Source organism: Megalops cyprinoides, chromosome 10, assembly GCF_013368585.1.
Source record: "Megalops cyprinoides isolate fMegCyp1 chromosome 10, fMegCyp1.pri, whole genome shotgun sequence".
Classification (NCBI taxonomy): Eukaryota; Metazoa; Chordata; class Actinopteri; order Elopiformes; family Megalopidae; genus Megalops; species Megalops cyprinoides.
Genome location: NC_050592.1, coordinates 22,521,047 through 22,539,000, shown reverse-complemented (window position 1 = coordinate 22,539,000; position 17,954 = coordinate 22,521,047). Strand labels below are relative to the sequence as shown.

At 43.5% G+C, this 17,954-nt stretch overlaps 3 protein-coding genes across 3 annotated transcripts in view; 1 reads left to right on the top strand and 2 right to left on the bottom strand.

The window, feature by feature from the left end:
• atp2c1 (ATPase secretory pathway Ca2+ transporting 1) overlaps window positions 1–9,974 on the top strand; it is a 41,528-nt gene extending 31,554 nt beyond the window's left edge. The window contains exons 17-27 of the mRNA XM_036538751.1: window positions 305–461; window positions 1,108–1,278; window positions 1,743–1,840; window positions 2,261–2,311; window positions 3,544–3,710; window positions 4,388–4,456; window positions 4,601–4,717; window positions 4,837–4,984; window positions 5,862–5,957; window positions 7,205–7,346; window positions 8,023–9,974. Of these exons, the coding sequence (XP_036394644.1) occupies window positions 305–461; window positions 1,108–1,278; window positions 1,743–1,840; window positions 2,261–2,311; window positions 3,544–3,710; window positions 4,388–4,456; window positions 4,601–4,717; window positions 4,837–4,984; window positions 5,862–5,957; window positions 7,205–7,346; window positions 8,023–8,150 (1,344 nt within the window). The 3' untranslated portion in view covers window positions 8,151–9,974. The remainder of the gene's footprint in view (window positions 1–304; window positions 462–1,107; window positions 1,279–1,742; window positions 1,841–2,260; window positions 2,312–3,543; window positions 3,711–4,387; window positions 4,457–4,600; window positions 4,718–4,836; window positions 4,985–5,861; window positions 5,958–7,204; window positions 7,347–8,022) is intronic.
• A 272-nt stretch (window positions 9,975–10,246) lies between these two features.
• aste1a (asteroid homolog 1a) lies at window positions 10,247–15,330 on the bottom strand. The gene is made up of 4 exons (XM_036539208.1): window positions 13,723–15,330; window positions 12,559–12,769; window positions 11,690–11,879; window positions 10,247–11,400 (listed from the first exon to the last, which is right to left on the bottom strand). The coding sequence occupies exons 1-4, from the start codon at window positions 15,043–15,045 to the stop codon at window positions 10,989–10,991; spliced, it is 2,136 nt and encodes a 711-aa protein (XP_036395101.1). The 5' UTR covers window positions 15,046–15,330; the 3' UTR covers window positions 10,247–10,988.
• A 935-nt stretch (window positions 15,331–16,265) lies between these two features.
• Window positions 16,266–17,954, bottom strand: LOC118785028 (E3 ubiquitin-protein ligase TRIM7-like). The gene has a single exon (XM_036539553.1). The coding sequence runs from the start codon at window positions 17,952–17,954 to the stop codon at window positions 16,266–16,268; it is 1,689 nt and encodes a 562-aa protein (XP_036395446.1).

Genomic DNA, 17,954 nt, shown 5'->3' with positions numbered 1-17,954 from the left:
ATCAAAGGAACATCCCACATTGATGTGACCAGAATGTAAAGCCAGTGATAGTATATTGTAACTCCATCCAGTGGTGCACGAAACCTCGTTCCCCCATCAATAGATATCAGTAGCTGGAGAACCGTGATAAAGACGTGATCAACGGAAAACACAAGCCACTTACTTACAAGCAGCTGCCTCCATCTTTAACAGACTTCCTCCTGTTGTGACAGGAGATGCTTCACAGATCACGCTTGTAATGTCATATTGTCACAACACATTCTGTTTTTAACTAGGTTGTTCTTTCCTATTCATTGTCATTCAGGATAAACTGGGGCTATTCTACATGAAAGGTGCCTACGAGCAGGTGATTCGCTTATGCAGCTCCTACAACAGCAAGGGGCTGACGCTGCCACTGACCAACCAGCAGAGGGAGCTCTACCAGCAGCAGAAGAGCTACATGGGCACGGCTGGTCTGAGAGGTAAACGTCTGATCCGCTCTTCGTCCTGGGAGATAAGACGTAGTAGTGCATTGTTTTTCATTGTTTTTACTGAGCAGTCCAGCTACAGTCAGTTCAGGATTGTAGGTTCTGCCTGAAAATGCACTTATCTGCATACCCATTCATCTGGTGTGCTTTAGAGCCAAAGCTTTGACCTACTCACTGATAATGTTTAAAAAAAAATCAATGTTGGCATCTCCTTTATTTTGTTCAAAAAAGACTGGCTGCTTTTTGCAGGCTGTTAGTGATTAATCACCAGTTGTCAGAGTGAAACGGTTGATTTAATTGCACGTTTTAGCCCCATTTACTTGTTCATTTGGCCTCTAACTTCACTGTCCTAAAATTAATGCCACTACCTCTTCCAGAAATCCAGCAGAAAATTCTGTACAATATGATGGGATCTAATTTAGACCTGGTTCGCGAAATTAGGTGCTCCCAGAGGAGACTGTGAGAGCTGTGTTTAATTTAAGTGTTCCCTTACAAGACATCCTCAATTAGGAAAACGTCCTTGTAGGTCTTGTTGCAAACTCCCTCCCCAAATCAGAGCAGAATAGAATAGCTTCTCATTTGACCAGAGGTGTGTGTGTATGTGTGTGTGTGTGTGTCCGTGTGTGTCCTACCCACGCAGTGCTGGCTTTTGCGTCGGGCTCCGAGCTGGGCTCTCTAACTTTCCTGGGCCTTGTGGGAATCATCGATCCGCCCAGAGCTGGCGTGAAGGAGGCGGTGGGCACACTCGTCAGCTCTGGCGTGGCTGTCAAGATGATCACCGGAGACTCTCAGGAAACTGCCATTTCCATCGGTAAGCTCGCCTATTTGTAAACCAAGCAATCACCTGGGGTTCTAGATCCAGCCCTGATGCCCTCGTTGGTTCTCCTCTGTGTAACTCGTCTGAGGACGTGTAGAAAGGATAAAATGTCATTCTCTTTCAGGGGTTGGGGATTTAGTCTTTTAGGCAACAAGAGACATATCACGTATGTGCCAGTGAGTGTAGTGTAATATTGGCCTACTTATTCACAATGGCTGCTGTATAGCAGCGGTAACAGCATCTTAATTCTGTTGCTACCGCCCTGTTTGCGTCAGCTGTGAGGTTCGCTTGTTTTGTTCTGTTTAATTTTGCATGAGCGCGATCAGCCCTCCTGTAGCGGAGGGAAGGGTTTTCTCACCATGCTGTCATCACAGTAAGTCACAGTCACAGTGTCCGCGAGACACACGCAGGGAGTCTGGGCTGATGAAATGCGTGGTGTCCCGTCTCGCCCCCTGCAGCCAGTCGACTGGGCCTCTATACCAAAGGGTCTCAGTCCCTTTCCGGGGACGAGGTGGACCAGATGGATATCCAGCAGCTGTCTCACATAGTGCCCCGGGTAGGGAACCCTTATCTCTGAATGCTTAAGCCTTAATCCAGCCAAAGCTTCCAGCCGGCCAGATATGATATAACATTGTAAGAACTGTTTGGTACAGTAATCCCCCGTGTGAGTGTGTGCATGCCTGTGCATGAATGCGTGGATTGATAGAGAAAAATAGGAAGATGAAGATGAATGAAGAGAAAATTATACAGAGTTATATGCAGAGAGACAGAGCTGAACAGATATGAAAGAAATATGAAGATAGAATGTTGTATAGAGGAAGATACAGATACATCAAGAGAAATGGATGGTGGAGCTAAAAATATATAGGGCAGCATATAGTTTGAGAGAAATCTGTTGGGTGGGAGATATTTTTTCATTGTTATTCTCTGAATTCAGAGCTGGACGGTGAGGTGACTCTCTCATTTTCTCTCACAGATAGTGGTTTTCTATAGAGCCAGCCCCAGACACAAGCTGAAGATCGTCAAGGTGAGCTAACTGTTGGTCGCCAGGGGATATGCTAACACATATCCCTGGGTGGAGAGGATAAAATCATGGCTCTGTTTCTCTCAGGTCCCACTTGAATCGCATGTCAATGAAAAGAATAGTCCAGTTATAGTTTTTCTTTCCTTTGTTTTTTTTTTTTTAACTAAAAGGTCATTTCCATTTTTTTTCTCAAAGTAAGATCAGAGGTAATTATATACCTTTTTAATGCATGCAGTTCCTTGGGCTAGATGCATGTAAAAAAACTCATTCAAACTCGTATTTCAGTAATGAATAAATATATGGAATCCCAATGATATAGGATAATTAATCACCTGGGAAAAGTAATGCATTTGACATTCAAAGAATACAGTATACTAAGAAGGCTCATATTTTATTAGCATCGCTTTGTAAAGGCTCTTGTACATCAAGACAATTCCTTATGACGTGTGTTGGGTCCTAAACAATCTATGCACACATAAATAGCTGGAAATGACATGACCTGCCTAGCCAAGATGCTACATAGAGTATCCTGTGCACTCCTGGCACACCCCTGACCTTATCCTCGGCTGATATGAGATGGACGTGCAGGTACCAATGCCATGTCTCCCTGGCAGTTTACAGTTTCAGACTTCTACAGCAATATGTGTATGATGCTGTAATTGGATACTCGCCTTGCTCCTGCCAAAGTCGTCAGCATGACTATGTATTATTGTGATAAAAAGACATATTGGGGTGGATGATAAGAAAGAGCTGGGAGTTGCCGGTCCTTACTGAAGAAAAGCCATGGTATACAATGTAGTGAAAAAAAGGTTATTGAAACAATATCGCTAGAGTCTTGGTTTAACAGAATTGGTGGTGATTACATTTGCATTAATGTACTATTCAATAATGAAGGAAAGTCTTCATCTGTTTTTCTTGCACAGTCTCAGTGAGAGGGCCCATCAGGACTGCAATAGTAGATGTAATGTGTCTGCCCTTATTGATAATAAAGTGCCAGTATGTTCCCACTAACAGACAGTCCACTTAGTTGACAGGTTGATGTTCGAGACTCTTGACCGAAACATTTCTCTTTGTTTTGATTGTTTTCGATTCTCATTACTTACCGTCAAAGGAAATTTAACTCAGGCAGAGCATTTCAGACTTGTATCTGTTCAAAGGTAATGGCAAGGTTAGGTGGCAGGTTATGTTTCGGGAAGGGAGAAAAGAATAACGTTTACCCCTCTCCTGTGTGGCAGTCCTTGCAGAATATCGGCGCAGTAGTGGCAATGACGGGGGACGGGGTGAACGATGCGGTAGCCCTCAAGGCTGCGGACATCGGGGTGGCCATGGGCCAGACGGGGACAGACGTCTGCAAGGAGGCGGCGGACATGATCCTGGTGGATGACGACTTCCAGACCATCATGTGAGTGGAAGGGGCTCTCTAACTGAGCAGCGCTCCGGACCTTAAAAACTCCACACACAGGGGAGTTTTTATTGTGTCTCACTGACATTCGAGTGTTCCTCACTTGAATGTGGGCATTTGAAATCATCATATAACCTGAAAGTTTTGGATTTGATATGATGATAGGGGAACATCAGTGATTCAGATGCAGTATGCAAATGCATTAGACAGGTATGATCTGTTAGGTGTATGTTACTGTTTACTTCATGAATTTTTGCAACAGTACAAAAAATGCCTTAAATTCGTTTTAATGAATTGAGATTTGTAGCACACTGTTGTCTGTTGTCAACATGTAATGTCAGTTAAGACAGCCTTTGTGTGTAACCCAAAAATGCAATACTTGCCATTCAGCCTGAAGGACAGTGCAGCAATTAGATCCTATATTTTACATTTATTTACATTTATTCATTTGGCAGACGCTTTTATCCAAAGCTACTTACAAGTGGGGCGGAGTACAGCACAAGCAAAAGATCCCGTAGATTCATTCAAATATTTCCAAGTATATTTTCCAATATAAGCAGAATTTCTGTCATGTTGAATAAAATCGGGCCCATCAAGTGTGAATGTAATATATAGTTAATACGCCAGTACAGTCTGAATTTTTTGTAATTAAGTGACTATTTATTGGTTGTCAACAGGTCAGCCATTGAGGAAGGCAAAGGAATTTACAACAACATCAAGAACTTTGTCCGCTTTCAGCTCAGCACGTGAGTGCCCTAGTTGTGTCTAATATCGAGGGTAGCCTTTGAAGCTGCTCTATAAATGGAATCAAAGCCACATATTTTTAGTGGTGCTTTCCCAGTTTCATTCTCCTCATGACAATGCTCTTTGTCTGTGTTGTGCTTTTCCAGGAGTATCGCAGCTCTGACTCTAATTTCTTTGGCCACGTTGATGAACTTCCCTAATCCATTAAACGCAATGCAGATTCTGTGGATTAATATCATAATGGACGGTCCGCCAGCTCAAAGGTAAAGCGGATCGAATGGCACAGGGATTTCTGGGGATTTCGAGGGGAAAAAAAGACTCTGTCCTTTTTTTCCTCGTAATCTTATTAGCAGTGTCATGTGCCATGTTCCCCCCCTTGCAGTCTGGGCGTGGAGCCTGTGGACCGGGACGTGATCCGGAAGCCACCGCGGAATGTGCGGGACAGCATCATCACCCGCAGCCTCATCGTCAAGATCCTGGTCTCGTCCCTCATCATCGTGTGCGGAACACTCTTCGTTTTCTGGAGGGAGGTGCGTGGGGTGGGCCCCCTCCTGCTACCTGTTGCTTATCTGCCTCCAACAGATTTGTGGCACTTTATTACCCCATTAAAACTGTTCTGCCCCTTGCTGCTGTCATTTGTCTCCAATGGGGGCGGCAAATTAATGCGCTTCCAGGTCTCCTGTTCATACTTGAATTGTCCTCTGTGGGTAATGGCACATTTCATTAACCCTTTATAATGTCATTCAGTGCTTCCCAATGTCTCCCTAAATACAAATACACCTTATCCAGGGTGACTGATGAGATTTAGATGAAAAAGTTTGCGGGCATCATATTACAATAATGCTTTTACAGTTAGCGAAGACAATCCTTTCATAAATGCAGAATGGATCAAGTTAAATAGGCACAACTGATGAGTCTTAACAAAGGGCCCCACTCAAACTTCCTTACTCTGGAAATTAAGAATACTTTTCTCACCTAGTGTTGACTATTTAACCAATTGTACTGTGCAAGATTGACGTTTAATTATTGCTTTTCTCATTAAATATAATTTTGTTTACTCAGAAGCAATGCTACATTTTCTGATTATATTTTCTTTTGATATCTGTTGTTTTCTTTTGATGTTTGTTTGCCCTTGGATAAGAAATTCTGCTGTGTAAACAAATGAGATGAAAGCAGGAATCAGCACAAAAGCCGAGAAGAAATTAAACGTTTGTTTCTGTCTTAAGACTTTAATGAGATTGGGCGGAAATTGAGGTAAACAAAGCAAAGGCCGGAGGTGAATGCCACCTTGTGTTCTTGTGAATCGTGAACGGTAAAAACCGGCTGATCTAGTTAAACGTTCATTTGTTTGTATATTCGGTCCGCTGTGCGTGTTTAAACCCTGGTGCTTCCGCGTCTCTCCCGCAGCTGCGAGACAACGAGATCACCCCGCGGGACACCACCATGACGTTCACCTGCTTCGTCTTCTTCGACATGTTCAACGCGCTCAGCTCCCGCTCGCAGGTGCGATGCGTCGGCACCCACTGCTACTGCTGCTGCTTCACCGGCCACGCTGTCGATACGCGATAGAGCTGTAGGGCCCCACAGTGTCTCAGATCCAGTAGTGTAGCATGCACAGTGTGCTTTGCAGCTACCTAAGCAGGAAGCAGCCCTCCACGTCGTAATGTTCCTCCTTCACTCACTCACTCACTCACTCACTCACTCACTGACCAAATGCATCTGACGCAAAGTCACAGCAGTACCTTGTTCTACCACCAGATGGCAAAAAAAAAAAAAAAATCAAGATAGTCACAGGTTTTGAATATTGCCTGTTCGCTTCCTTTTTTCTTATTCCAGCCAATTCCACCTTGCTTAATTGACTAAAGTCATTAATTAGCCTCACACATGTACAACTACAATCTATATCTTTGAATTTACTTCCTTGGTTATAAAGCACAAGTGCATAAGTATCTTCCCCTGCAATTGATTTCGTACAAAAACTGTGCTAGGTAATTAAGAGCAGAGGGTGTACCAAAGACCAACAAACACATCACAGGAGTTCAGTTTATGTGTGACAAAAATCATTGACCTGGATTGTAGGAGGTACCAGTCTGTAACCTGTAAATAAGGCACAGAACGAAAGCAGACTCGTTATTTTTGCTCATTTTGTTTTGCAGTCAAATTTGATCGAGATTCAGCTTACACAGTATCAGCTGACACAAGTATAGATCACAGCAAAATACAAAATGCAATTACTGTGTATCAGGAACGAGTGCGGGAGAGAACATTCAATTTCACAATTACTAAATCAATTCTACCATCAATGCCTTAGAGCAACACAGAGCATTAGGAAGTACAATGCAAAGAGCAAAATGCAGAACAAATAGGAATCACAAATAATTTGTCTGTAGCGGCGGAAGGCTGCCAGACTGTACACTTAAGCACTGATTCCGAAGTGCTGTCAGACCACACAGTTTCAAGACAGATCCAGCGTTGCAGGTCATCGTAAACATAAACAAAACAATTAGTAGATTATGGTGATATAGGAAGTAGGTCTTTGTGATAGGTGTCCACAGCTCATTGCCATGAGCATGTGGCATATAATGTAAATAGACAGATTAACTGTGGAGAGTGCCTTGTAGAGTAGATATTATGTGTGTTTCAACTTTTTTCAAGTAATCATTGCATATGAAACGTGACAGTAGTGAAGTAGATACAATCCCAGCTGTCATATGAAACCTGTCCACCAACCAGCACGTGTCTCTGAACAGACCCGTATGGTGCATGAGATGGGCCTGTGCAGCAACAGAACGTTCTGCTACGCAGTCCTGGGCTCTATCATGGGCCAGCTGCTGGTGATCTACTTCCCCCCACTACAGAAAGTGTTCCAGACCGAGAGCCTCAGCATTTTTGGTAAGACCGTTCTCCTCTGGTTGGGGGGGGGGGGGGGGGGGCTTTATGGGTGACTGCATCTTAATAGATTAAGAACTAAACAAATCTATATGTATTCATTGATACTGATGCACAAAATGATTTTGTCACTAAGCACCAAAAACATTTTCTTTTCAACTGACAATAATCAAAAGCTAAAAAAGGAAACAATGTATTTAATATATAGATGATATATAGTGCCAGTCAAGTTTGGACACATGTGATTAAGATAATGGGAAACATGCATTCACAGACATTTTGATCTAAAGACCTATGCTTAAATGCTTGAAATTTGTTTCTTATGCATCAGATTCACTATTTATATTTGTCTATGCATGAATTTCTTTCCAAAAAAAAATATTTAAAAAAATATTTTTGGCTACTTTGAAGAATCTAAAATATAACAGTTTTGATATGTTTAACACTTTTTTTGGTCACTACATGATTCCATTTGTATTATTTCATAGTTCTGGTGGCTTTACTATTATTTTAAAACGTGGATAGCACTAAAAATAAAGAAAAACCCTTTCATGAGTAGGTGTGTCCAAACTTTTGACTGGTGCTTTATATTTATATTCAGGATATATTTTTATGGCTGTGCTTTTTTTAGGTCCACATCTCTTTGTTATTAATTTGGTGAAATTATGTGCTCTTCCAGATCTGCTCTTCTTGTTGGGGCTGACGTCCTCTGTGTGCGTGGTGTCCGAGGCGATAAAGAAGGTGGAGAGGTGGAGAGGCCGAGGGGCGGGGAGAACTGAGACGTCCGATTCCTTCCACGAAGTATGACGCACATTGCGTCCGGCGTGGAGGAGCTGGGGGCGGCTTTTCGGGGTGGGGGATCGCGCTCTGCGGAGGACGCAGACCGGACTGGAAAATGTGGCAGCAGGATATCCACTGTTTACCGTTTGAAAGTTTGGACTTCTTCCCCCCCGAGTGTAAATGGTGACGGGTGACACTGTCCTTACCTGAGAGAGGCACTGTGGTGGTCAGGAACAGAACTGGCCCACAGGGGCTTTGGTGTGCTGCTTGAGACCGTACAACTTTTTTGCCATGTCTGGAAGAACATTATTTATGAGGTTAACTGTTCAGATAGCAGTTGTTGACGCCTTGGTTTCTTTGTTTTTAAAGGACGCTTTCTGTCTCCTTTTTTTAAAAAAACCTTCTTTGAGCACAGGCGGCTGATATAGCTTTTGTGGAACAATATGGCTAACGCCTTCACGCATTCCGGCTCATCTTGCTAGAATGGTCCAAGTCCCTGTGTAGTTGCTTTGAAATGTGTAACTTCACAATGTAGGAGAAAAGACTACTTCTGTCAAAGAAATGTGTGCGATCATTTTGTGTACAGACTTTCAGAGGCAGTTACCACTAAGTCGTGTATTTCGTGGCTGAATAGATTTTATTTGAAAAAGAAAAAAAAAATTGTTTAACTGTGGAGTAAGTGTGAATACGGTCAATATGGTTTGGTGTTGGATGCAATGCCACTGCTTTCTGCTGCATGACCAGGGTGCTGGAGTCGTACTGTAATGTCACCATGTTTCGTTCTTTTTACTCTTACCTTTACCCAAAAAAGTAAATGGATAGTCAAGGAAAATCATCCTTGTTTTTTATTCAGTAATGTTTGGGTCGCTATGTCCCTGCTCTTCACTTTAAGGGTGAAGTGTAAGTCTCACCGCTACAGCCTTTTGTCCTTAGCTTTGAATAATGAATTTAAGTTTTTTTGTCTTTAATTGTACGCAAAATTTTTTGTTAATTGACTGCCAATCTTGTGGTAATGCACTTGTATGTGCAAATATAGAAAGAAAGCTTTACGTGATTACAAACAATGATTAAACTAAGTACTCAAAGTAAAGGACAAGGTACTATTGCAGTTGGATTGATCCTTTTTTAAATCCATAATGGTTTAACAATAAAGGGTGAATGAAGGGGATTGTTAAGGTGTCCGTCACTTTATGGTTAAGTTCAGCCTTGACCTTAGTACCTCACAGAGAGCTCCTCCCATAGACCCTGCTTCAAACCCCTCATTCCTCCCCATTCCCCAACACCACATTCCCCTGAGCACTCAGAATGAATAATCAAAATGATTTAGAATGTAGAGTATATATTAATTTGTACAGTATATGCTGTAAAATAAGTGATATAATTTATCTGTCCCAATGATGTCCATTTGCACTCTTGATCTTAAGATAATAACCTGCTGTACTTGTGCTTGTTGGGGAAGGACCTTTTCCAGCACATATACTGAAGAGGTTTTCCTCTTCACGTACCTCACAAAATTATTCAAGGCCTTTCTCTACGGGCAAGGCAGTCTCTTCTCTCTTACATAAAGAAGCGAGGGATTTTTAGGCCTAACAGCTGTGATCTGACAGTTTTTTGTTTTTTTTTAACAGCTAAGCTTTCACGTTTCTTTTCCTGAGGCGGTTTTAAACACGCCTGGCTTTTTTCTCTGCTTTGATCCATTTGACAGGTCAAACTAGTAACCACCCTTGTTCGCGTACTGCTTCACTTTACCAAAAGGTACAGAAAGACCATCTATGTGGGATTGATGGCTGTGCTTCTTGTTTTGTGTTCACACAGCTGAAACCAGTACTCTGTTGTGGCAGTTGGAGAATAATCCTGTACATTAAAATTTTTATAAACCTTTTAACCATGTGTCTATTTTGTGTGAAATGGCTTTGATGGGACTTGGTAATGAAACACAAAGAACAAGAAAAAAAACGAGATGGACTGATGGATTCATTCTTCAAACAATCAACATATACATTTGACACTCAGTTATTTTGAATTTTGAATTTTGAACAAGGAAACAAGGAATTTGTGATTGATTGAATTTAAAGTAATCATATTGAACACAACTACAACCAATAAAACATAAACGCAAACATAAATTATTAAACAATTTAGCTATATTTAATCAGAAAATAAATGAGAGGAATGTGGTCCATTGGTAAACAGTGATTGGCCTAACTATTACCGGTGGTGGGGGTTAGCCATACAGCAAACCCCAAATAATTGTCCAATAGTCAATGATGGCAGATTTCATTGTATTGCCAGCTGTTAGTCCCAGCTGACTTTGCCTACATTTGTATTTATTAATTTGGGAGAAACTTTTATCCAAAGTGACTTACATAGCCATTATACTATAGAGTAACATGCAGCTAACAAGGCATGACTGTAGACAACAAACAGACCTGAAAACAACACAAGTTCACTGCTAAGATAATGCTCAGATTGCATACAGGTGAACATAGATATACATTTGGTTAATTAGTTATTTAAAGTGCTACAGTAGAAGTGCAGTGTGAGATTGGAGATGGGACTGATGAAATGTGACAAACAGCCTGAAGAGGTGGGTATTCACATCTACACCTGGGATCAAAAGAGACTCCACAGTCCTTACAAGTTCTGGCAAATGCATACTCTGGTTTAGTGCACAAGATCACAACTGTTCTGAATATGTAGTTGGAAAGAGTCAACTGTATAGATTATATCATTTAAAAGAAGTTTTTTAAAGAGTCAACTAAATGAAGTAGCCATAGTCCCAAATTTGGGACTAACATGGTTTTAATTTAGCACAGATACTTTGCCCTGTTGTCATTATAATTGGTATATTGGAGCAATTACCTCCTACTCATCATCACAGCCATCATCATGATCGTCATCATCCTCACACGCCAGTAATTTAAACCTGTTGTTCAGGTCCTGGATGGGTTTGGCTTCCTCCACGGGCCTGCGTCCCCTCCCTACACGCTGCTGGTGTGGCTGCTCCTGCTTTTGCACCTGCTGCTTTTTCTGCTTCTGGTGCTTTCTGTTTTGTGGCTGCTGAGGGTGCTGCTGCTGCTTCTCTTGTGTCAGTCTCTGTCGCCCCCCCCTCCTCTTGACAGGTGTGAAGACATCTATGTCCACAGAATTCTGCACTGCCCCCAGCAGGTCTCTGAAGAGCTGCTTAGGAAAAGGGGGTCCCTCCAGCAGTGCTTCGGGGTCACATCCTCCTCTGAAATCACGCACGACCTGATGCACCAGTGTTCCCTTGTACAGCCTATCAGAAGGGACAGACAGCATGCCAGCAAAGAATCAGTCCCAAAATTACCACAAGACAAGTTTTGCTCAGCATCACTTCCTCTGAATTTATTTTTAAAAACATATTGGGTCAGAGGCCTGCACAGAACTGTCTCATCCTGACATTGCACTTAAGCACATATTTAACACAACAGAACAAGAAATGTTTTTCTGTGTGTGCTAAGGAAAAACCAATTAAGTGTTGAATTTCAGTTCCTTTCCTTCCTGTCAGAGGTGGTATGAATTTAGTGTGAGACGGTATCCCATACCAGGCACATGCAGGCTTTGGCAGAGGAAAGCAAAGTAGCTGGTTCAGCATCAGGCTAAACCGCAGACAGGACTGCCACTGGCTGAAGGCATGCGCCACACTCAGATCAAGCCCATTCCCCGTCGCCCGCACCCGCACACGGCCCAGCCTCTGCCGGACTGCCCGCAGCTCCGGACTCTCTGCCGCCGATTCTAACACAACAAAGATGAGTCCCTCAAATTATACAAGCCTTGTTCCCTTAGTCCCAACCTATCTGCAGCTCACTTAGGAAGGGATAGTGTTGCAAAAGCTTCAGCCACTCAGCTAATGCAGAACCAGAAAAGTAGGACAAATCTGAACTCCATTGATGCAGCTGTTGGAGAGATGTATGTGCCTGGTCTACAGTTTGCCCTTCAAGGGTAAACAAAAAAAAGACAAGAACAAATGTGGCAGTGAGCGTGGCTGTCCATAGGGCATGCATAGAGCAGTAATCACAGTGCAGTCTCAGACCCTCTGCAGTGCTCAATATATAACCAGTGTGACAACACTTAGACGGCTTACGGGTATTTAGAAATACATTTAAAACTGTAAATTATTCTGTGGCCTACCTGGATAATGCAACACCAATTACTCCCATCAGCTATTATAGAGAGGCCAGCAAATATACATACTGTATTTTTGGAAATATATATCAACTTGATCTATTAGTATCATGATAAATTGCATGGCTCATGCTGACATGTTTGTCTCATCTGTTTACATGCCTGGATATTTACTGGAGAACTTGGGGTTCAGTACCTTACTAATCTAACTCTTTGGAGGCTGAAAGGCATCATTACAGGCCTCAGGGCCAGGAGAGGATGGCACTGGTGTAGTGTGTCAGTGACATACCATTTTGTTGTCTCAGTCTACTGAGCTCTCCATAGACCAATCCCAGCAGCAAGGCCTGAAGATGCTGCAGGTCAGGTGTGGGCTGGGCATGAGTCAGCCAATAACAAGTAACGCATATGGGCAAGCTGAGGTGAGATGGCACCATCTTCAAGACAGATGAATTTACCCCCAGTGTGTTCAAAAGAACCTGGAGTCGGAGCAGCACCGGTGCCTACAGGACAGGGGAAAATGGAACGGACCATCACAGCACGAAATACTTCTGTCCTGTTCCATAAGCCTTGTGAAACCCCTGGAAGGTGGTCAGAACAAAATGGTTCCATCTACAGAAAGTACAGCCATGGGATACCATACTTTTAAAGTTTTCATTTCCCACATCATAGCATTGTTTTGTACTACATCTATTTGGCGTTTTAAATGTTTTCCCCATTTTATGCAATGCCACATCTGTATAAAGCATATTATAAAGCATATTAATCCAATACCATGTTAATTCCAACTTTATTGGAACTTGATTCTGTGTGTGCGTAGATAATGTCTGTCTGGCTAGCTAAACAGCTAGCCAGCTGGTTGTAGGAAACATTACTGTGATTTAGCTGTCAGGTTTTGCTGTAATGTTGTCTTGCTGGCTATGTTTTGCTAGAATTATGCAATATTTCTGCCATACAGATGTGTGCCTGTCAGGGTCCAGTTAAAACATAGTTTGATTTGCCATAAGTAATTATGGCTTCAGAAGTCAGGCAAATGCGACCTATGATTTACTCTTTTTGCACTACAAGTCACTCAACATACAACAAGATAGTAAGCGGTCATTTGAGGATAGGCACTACGCCACTGAAGTCATCTCAGCTACTCGCAGGCACCCAATAAGTCCCAGGATGCTGAGATAGCAGTGAGATGAGGAAATCCTGGCAGATTTACCCACCCACTAGCTCTGGCAGAGTGAAGCCAATTTGTTCCATTGCTGCAGGTTTTCAGTCACTGTCAGCAAATGAAGCAGCTGGTTTGAAACTTTAACCATAGTGCTCAGCCTGCACTTGAAACATGCGCTGACATATATAACTCTGGTTCTGGAAAGGCCTAGTAGAAAATATTGTTTTAGACATAAATGGAACAAAGGTGATTGACAACATCTGATAGAACATGCTGATAGATGGTATTTATTACCTCATTCAGTTTCTCCAGAGGCAGATGCTGAAGTTGTGTTGGGACAGCTGGAACAGAAGAGGACCTCAGTTGCAGATCCTTCCTCTCAAACTCTTCCACAAAGTAAGATGCACCCGTGTCCATGGGGTTCAACCTCCTGTCAGGCTTGCTACTGGCCTGTGCCTGTTTCCCATCAAGCAACAGTCCATAAAGGACCTGTCGAATGGGCTGTGAGGTTGCATGACAACTAGGCAGCCGGAAATCTTCCACCTGAACTTTCAACATTACCCTCTGCAACAGCAGCACATTGAGAATGCAAGAGGCCAGCTGTCCCTTAGCCAGTGCCAGGAGTACCCATGGGGGCAGCGCCCTAACAGGCTCTGGCAGATTGGACACTGGTGCTCCCTCCTCGAAGAACTGGACCAGGTTGCTGGAAGACAACCTATACTCCTCCATTCCAGAAGAAAGGACAGCACGAACAGTGTTCCTGCTATAGGTCCCTTCAAGGATCACTAGAACCCCTTCCAGGGCCTCCTGTGGTCCTGAGAACTGAGAAAGCCAGTGGAGGAGGTCATGGATGCGGTGAGTCCTCTTGCTGGAGTGCCCTGTCCCATCCGTTACAGTCACCCTGGTAAAGAACGTCTCCATTGCCACCTGCATGTTGGTGTAATCATTGCCTGCCATGGCAGCGAACAATGGGAGGAGTTCTTTATTCATGTGGTTGAAGTGCATACAGAATCTGTTGATGGAAAAGAGCCGGGCAGGGATGTATCTCTCAGAGGTCCTCTCACAAGTCTTCACTCTATTCCATTGAAATAAAGGAATGGGAAGGCATCCTGCCTTCAAGTCAAAGATGTAGAAGTCGCTGTCCATTGTCAGCACTGCACAATTCCATTCATTAGCCAGGGAAGCTATTTCCCAGTCAGCCTCTGCAATGCACTGAGCAAATGGCACATGTAGGCTGGAGAGGACCTGTCTGAAGACGTTTTTAGAGAGGATTGGTATGACATTCCCATAGGATCCTGTTGCCAGGGCGTGGGCCCCTTTGATCTTACTCTGGGCTCGCTGCTTAAGAGTTTCGAACTTCTTGTCAGTGTGATCGATCCCACCATCCAGCACAACAAAAGGGCGTATGTTGCACTGGGCAAGGGCCCTGAAAAAATGCCGGATGCGGTCTGCAAAGGAGTCATAGTCTCCTCCATGCTTTTGATCTAAGCCTGTAGCCAAGTAAAGTCTGTGGTACAGACTGCTGCCATCGATAACAAGCCTGGTGTTACATAACTTCACATCAATAAAATATTGCGGGTTTCCTTCCACGTAAGTTGTGAAACCCTGAACCCCCATGATGCCACAAGATCCCTGGAAAAAAATCTGTCTTTTGATTGTCACGACAGCTTGTAAGTTCAAATTTGTAAGTGCTGTTTTTTCTTAGCTTTTGGACAACATACTTATACTTCCTAATTTTTCCAATTGCCCCCTGTATCAGAGTGGCAATTAAAATAGATAAACACTAAACCAAAAGACTGTAACTCGATCATATATAGTCCAGATGAAATACATCCTTTAAAAATCATTTAAGAATACAGAGTGGACAATAAGTAAACAACGACAACGCAGTAGCTCTTCTAAATTTCAGTGTCTTGCTGTTTATAATCTATGAGGTGCGAGTCACTTACCTTACATAGAAATTTATCAACACAGTCCCCTTATATTTACATTACTTTGATTTTATTCTTATTTGGAGCAAATTACAAAGCATATCCCTGCTAAAGCACCTCCTTTGACTTCAACAGTCAAAAACGTTTGATATTTCCTGTTTTTATACTTTATACTCTGAGCGTCAGAAAGGCAGAGGTGGAGTATGGGAAACTGAGTCAACATGTGACGTGTTGAAACAGAAACTGGAAAGAAAAATGGCACAGCAGTAAAGTAAGGTTCCGGGTTCAAGTCCCAGTTGGGGCACTGCCCTTCATGTGCTTGAGTTAAATACTTGTAAAAAAAAACATGCTTTGCATGTAGGAAGTCACACTAACATACATCAGTATTACTGCTAGATGGTATAATATGTCTGCAAGTCTAACACTACATAGTCTGTAAAGGTAGATTCACAAAAAAATACTCATGATTTGTCTTTTATATCTTTCAACTTAACTTAATATCTTTGCATTAGGGTGGATGTAAAATAAAGATATCCATACCATAGAATAATATTTGCATCTGCGGTGTATATGGCAACTGCAACCCAATTGAAATCTTCATAAAGATATAATACACTAATTAATCTGCTCTTAAACATGATTTGGCATGTCTGGGTCATGACATGTTAGTTGAAGTGCTGTAAGTGTTTGATGGAGTTTTTTGTAAATAGTTTTTGCTCTACACCTGAGATTCACATTACTGTGTAGCTGTAGGTGTAGAATGTTCCTGTCTTATTGCATCAAACATCAGATAGAATTATCCTCAGATATTAAGCCAGACACAAACACACCTTTTACACCCTTGAAAATTAAAGAGGCCTTTGTACACTATGTTTATACATAATTGTGCTTACAGACATGCTGTAATTATTTTTGAATAATGTACAATGCATCCATGTTGGAGTTATGCTTTAGGATCCTGACCTTAGACTGTTCTAAATAGAATCCAGGGAAGACAGGACCAATGGGTTTAATATGAAAAGTGTGGAGCAAGGTCCTGTTCTCAGAGCCTTTCTTGACTTGACTTGTCTGAACAGCCTCCTCATCCTCCTCCAAAGCAAAAAAGGAGAGGGTTCCCCTTTCACAGTCTAGACAAACCCTCATCGTGCCCGGGGCCTGCACCATGGAGCTCAGCCTCGAGCTGGAGTGTTGGATGGTACCTTCAAAGGCCTGCAGCCTCCGCCCATTCCAGCGCAGCGCCCAGGCAATGCAAGAGTCCACCCAAGACTGGTTAGACTTCTTGCAGGTGGCCCCCACCTCCCACCTCCGAGCCCCCACCAGAGCCACCTCCCACCAGTGCTGCCCTGTGGAAAATCCCTGGGCACAGAGCACCTGCGGGTGCAGCCGGAACCGTTCAGGGTGGGGTGGGTTTGCTTGTCTTTGCTCCGTCCATTCTGCAGATAAGAGGTCTTCAGACAGACTCAGGTTGCAGTGGGCAGTGTTGGGATCGAGTGTGAGCTTGGCCCTCTGTAACTGTGTCTCAGCAGGAACTATTTGGACTTTGCCTTTGTGTCTCCAAGCCTGAGCCCTTGGAGCACTGTGTTTCTGTAGGACCTCTTTCCCTTGACTGAGCTTGTCTTGGATCATTTTGCTCAACCTTTTTGCAAAAGCCTGGCCTTCTTTTTCAATTAGTTTGACTGAAGCTCTGTCCATCTCCCGTTTCATCAATGTGTAGCCCTGAATATGGATGTCAGCTTTCAAAAGCTTGTCCAGTGTTTTCTGGAAAGAGGCTATAAATTCCCAGTCTGGCAAATCCTTCTGCTCCAGCTCTTGTGCTTCTAAAAGGAACTGTTTCGAGGTGTTTCTCTTACTCTGTATCTCTCTGATGCATGCGTCCAATCGGGCATGCTGGAGGTTCTCCTCCGAATCAATATAATCCAGGACGCTCTGCTCCTGCTCTGAAATCATTTCCTGGATCGCGTGGAATAGCCCAGACACTTGGTCCTTCAGCCTGCCCCGGTCTGTGGTCAGGTGTCCCCGTGAGTCCTCCAGCCAGCCCACAGTGCCCTGCAGCACATTCCGTGCCTGCTCCAGCCTCTCAATCTCCTCTGCCAACACAGCCCTCCTCTCTGCCGCAGCCTTTTCCAACGATTGGCAGCTGTGACTCTGATGGTTTTCCCGGCAGGTCTGGCAAAGGCAAGTTTTGTGCTGACGGCAGAAGTACTCCCAAGGCAGTCCGTGCTCTGGGCAGCCAGCTATCACAGGTAGGATTGTCCGTCTTTGTTCCACAGTTTCAGGATGTCTGCAGTCCCCTGTGGAATCGCCTCTTTCTTCTGGCAAGGGTCCCTTCGTTTCTGGAGGGTGGTCCTTGGCAATCTGGAAGTGTTCAACAATGTTAGCCAGCTTGATGTTCCTCTGCAGAACAGGGTGCTCCCTGAACTCTGCCCGGCACTCGGGGCAGCTGTACCCCACAGCCATATCCCGACTCTCCCATGCCCTGTCCAGGCAGCCACGGCAGAAGTTGTGTCCACACGGCAACAGCACAGGATCCCTGTAGATAGTCAGGCAGATCGAACACCTCAGCTCAGCCTCGAGTTCTGCGGCGTGGGATGACAT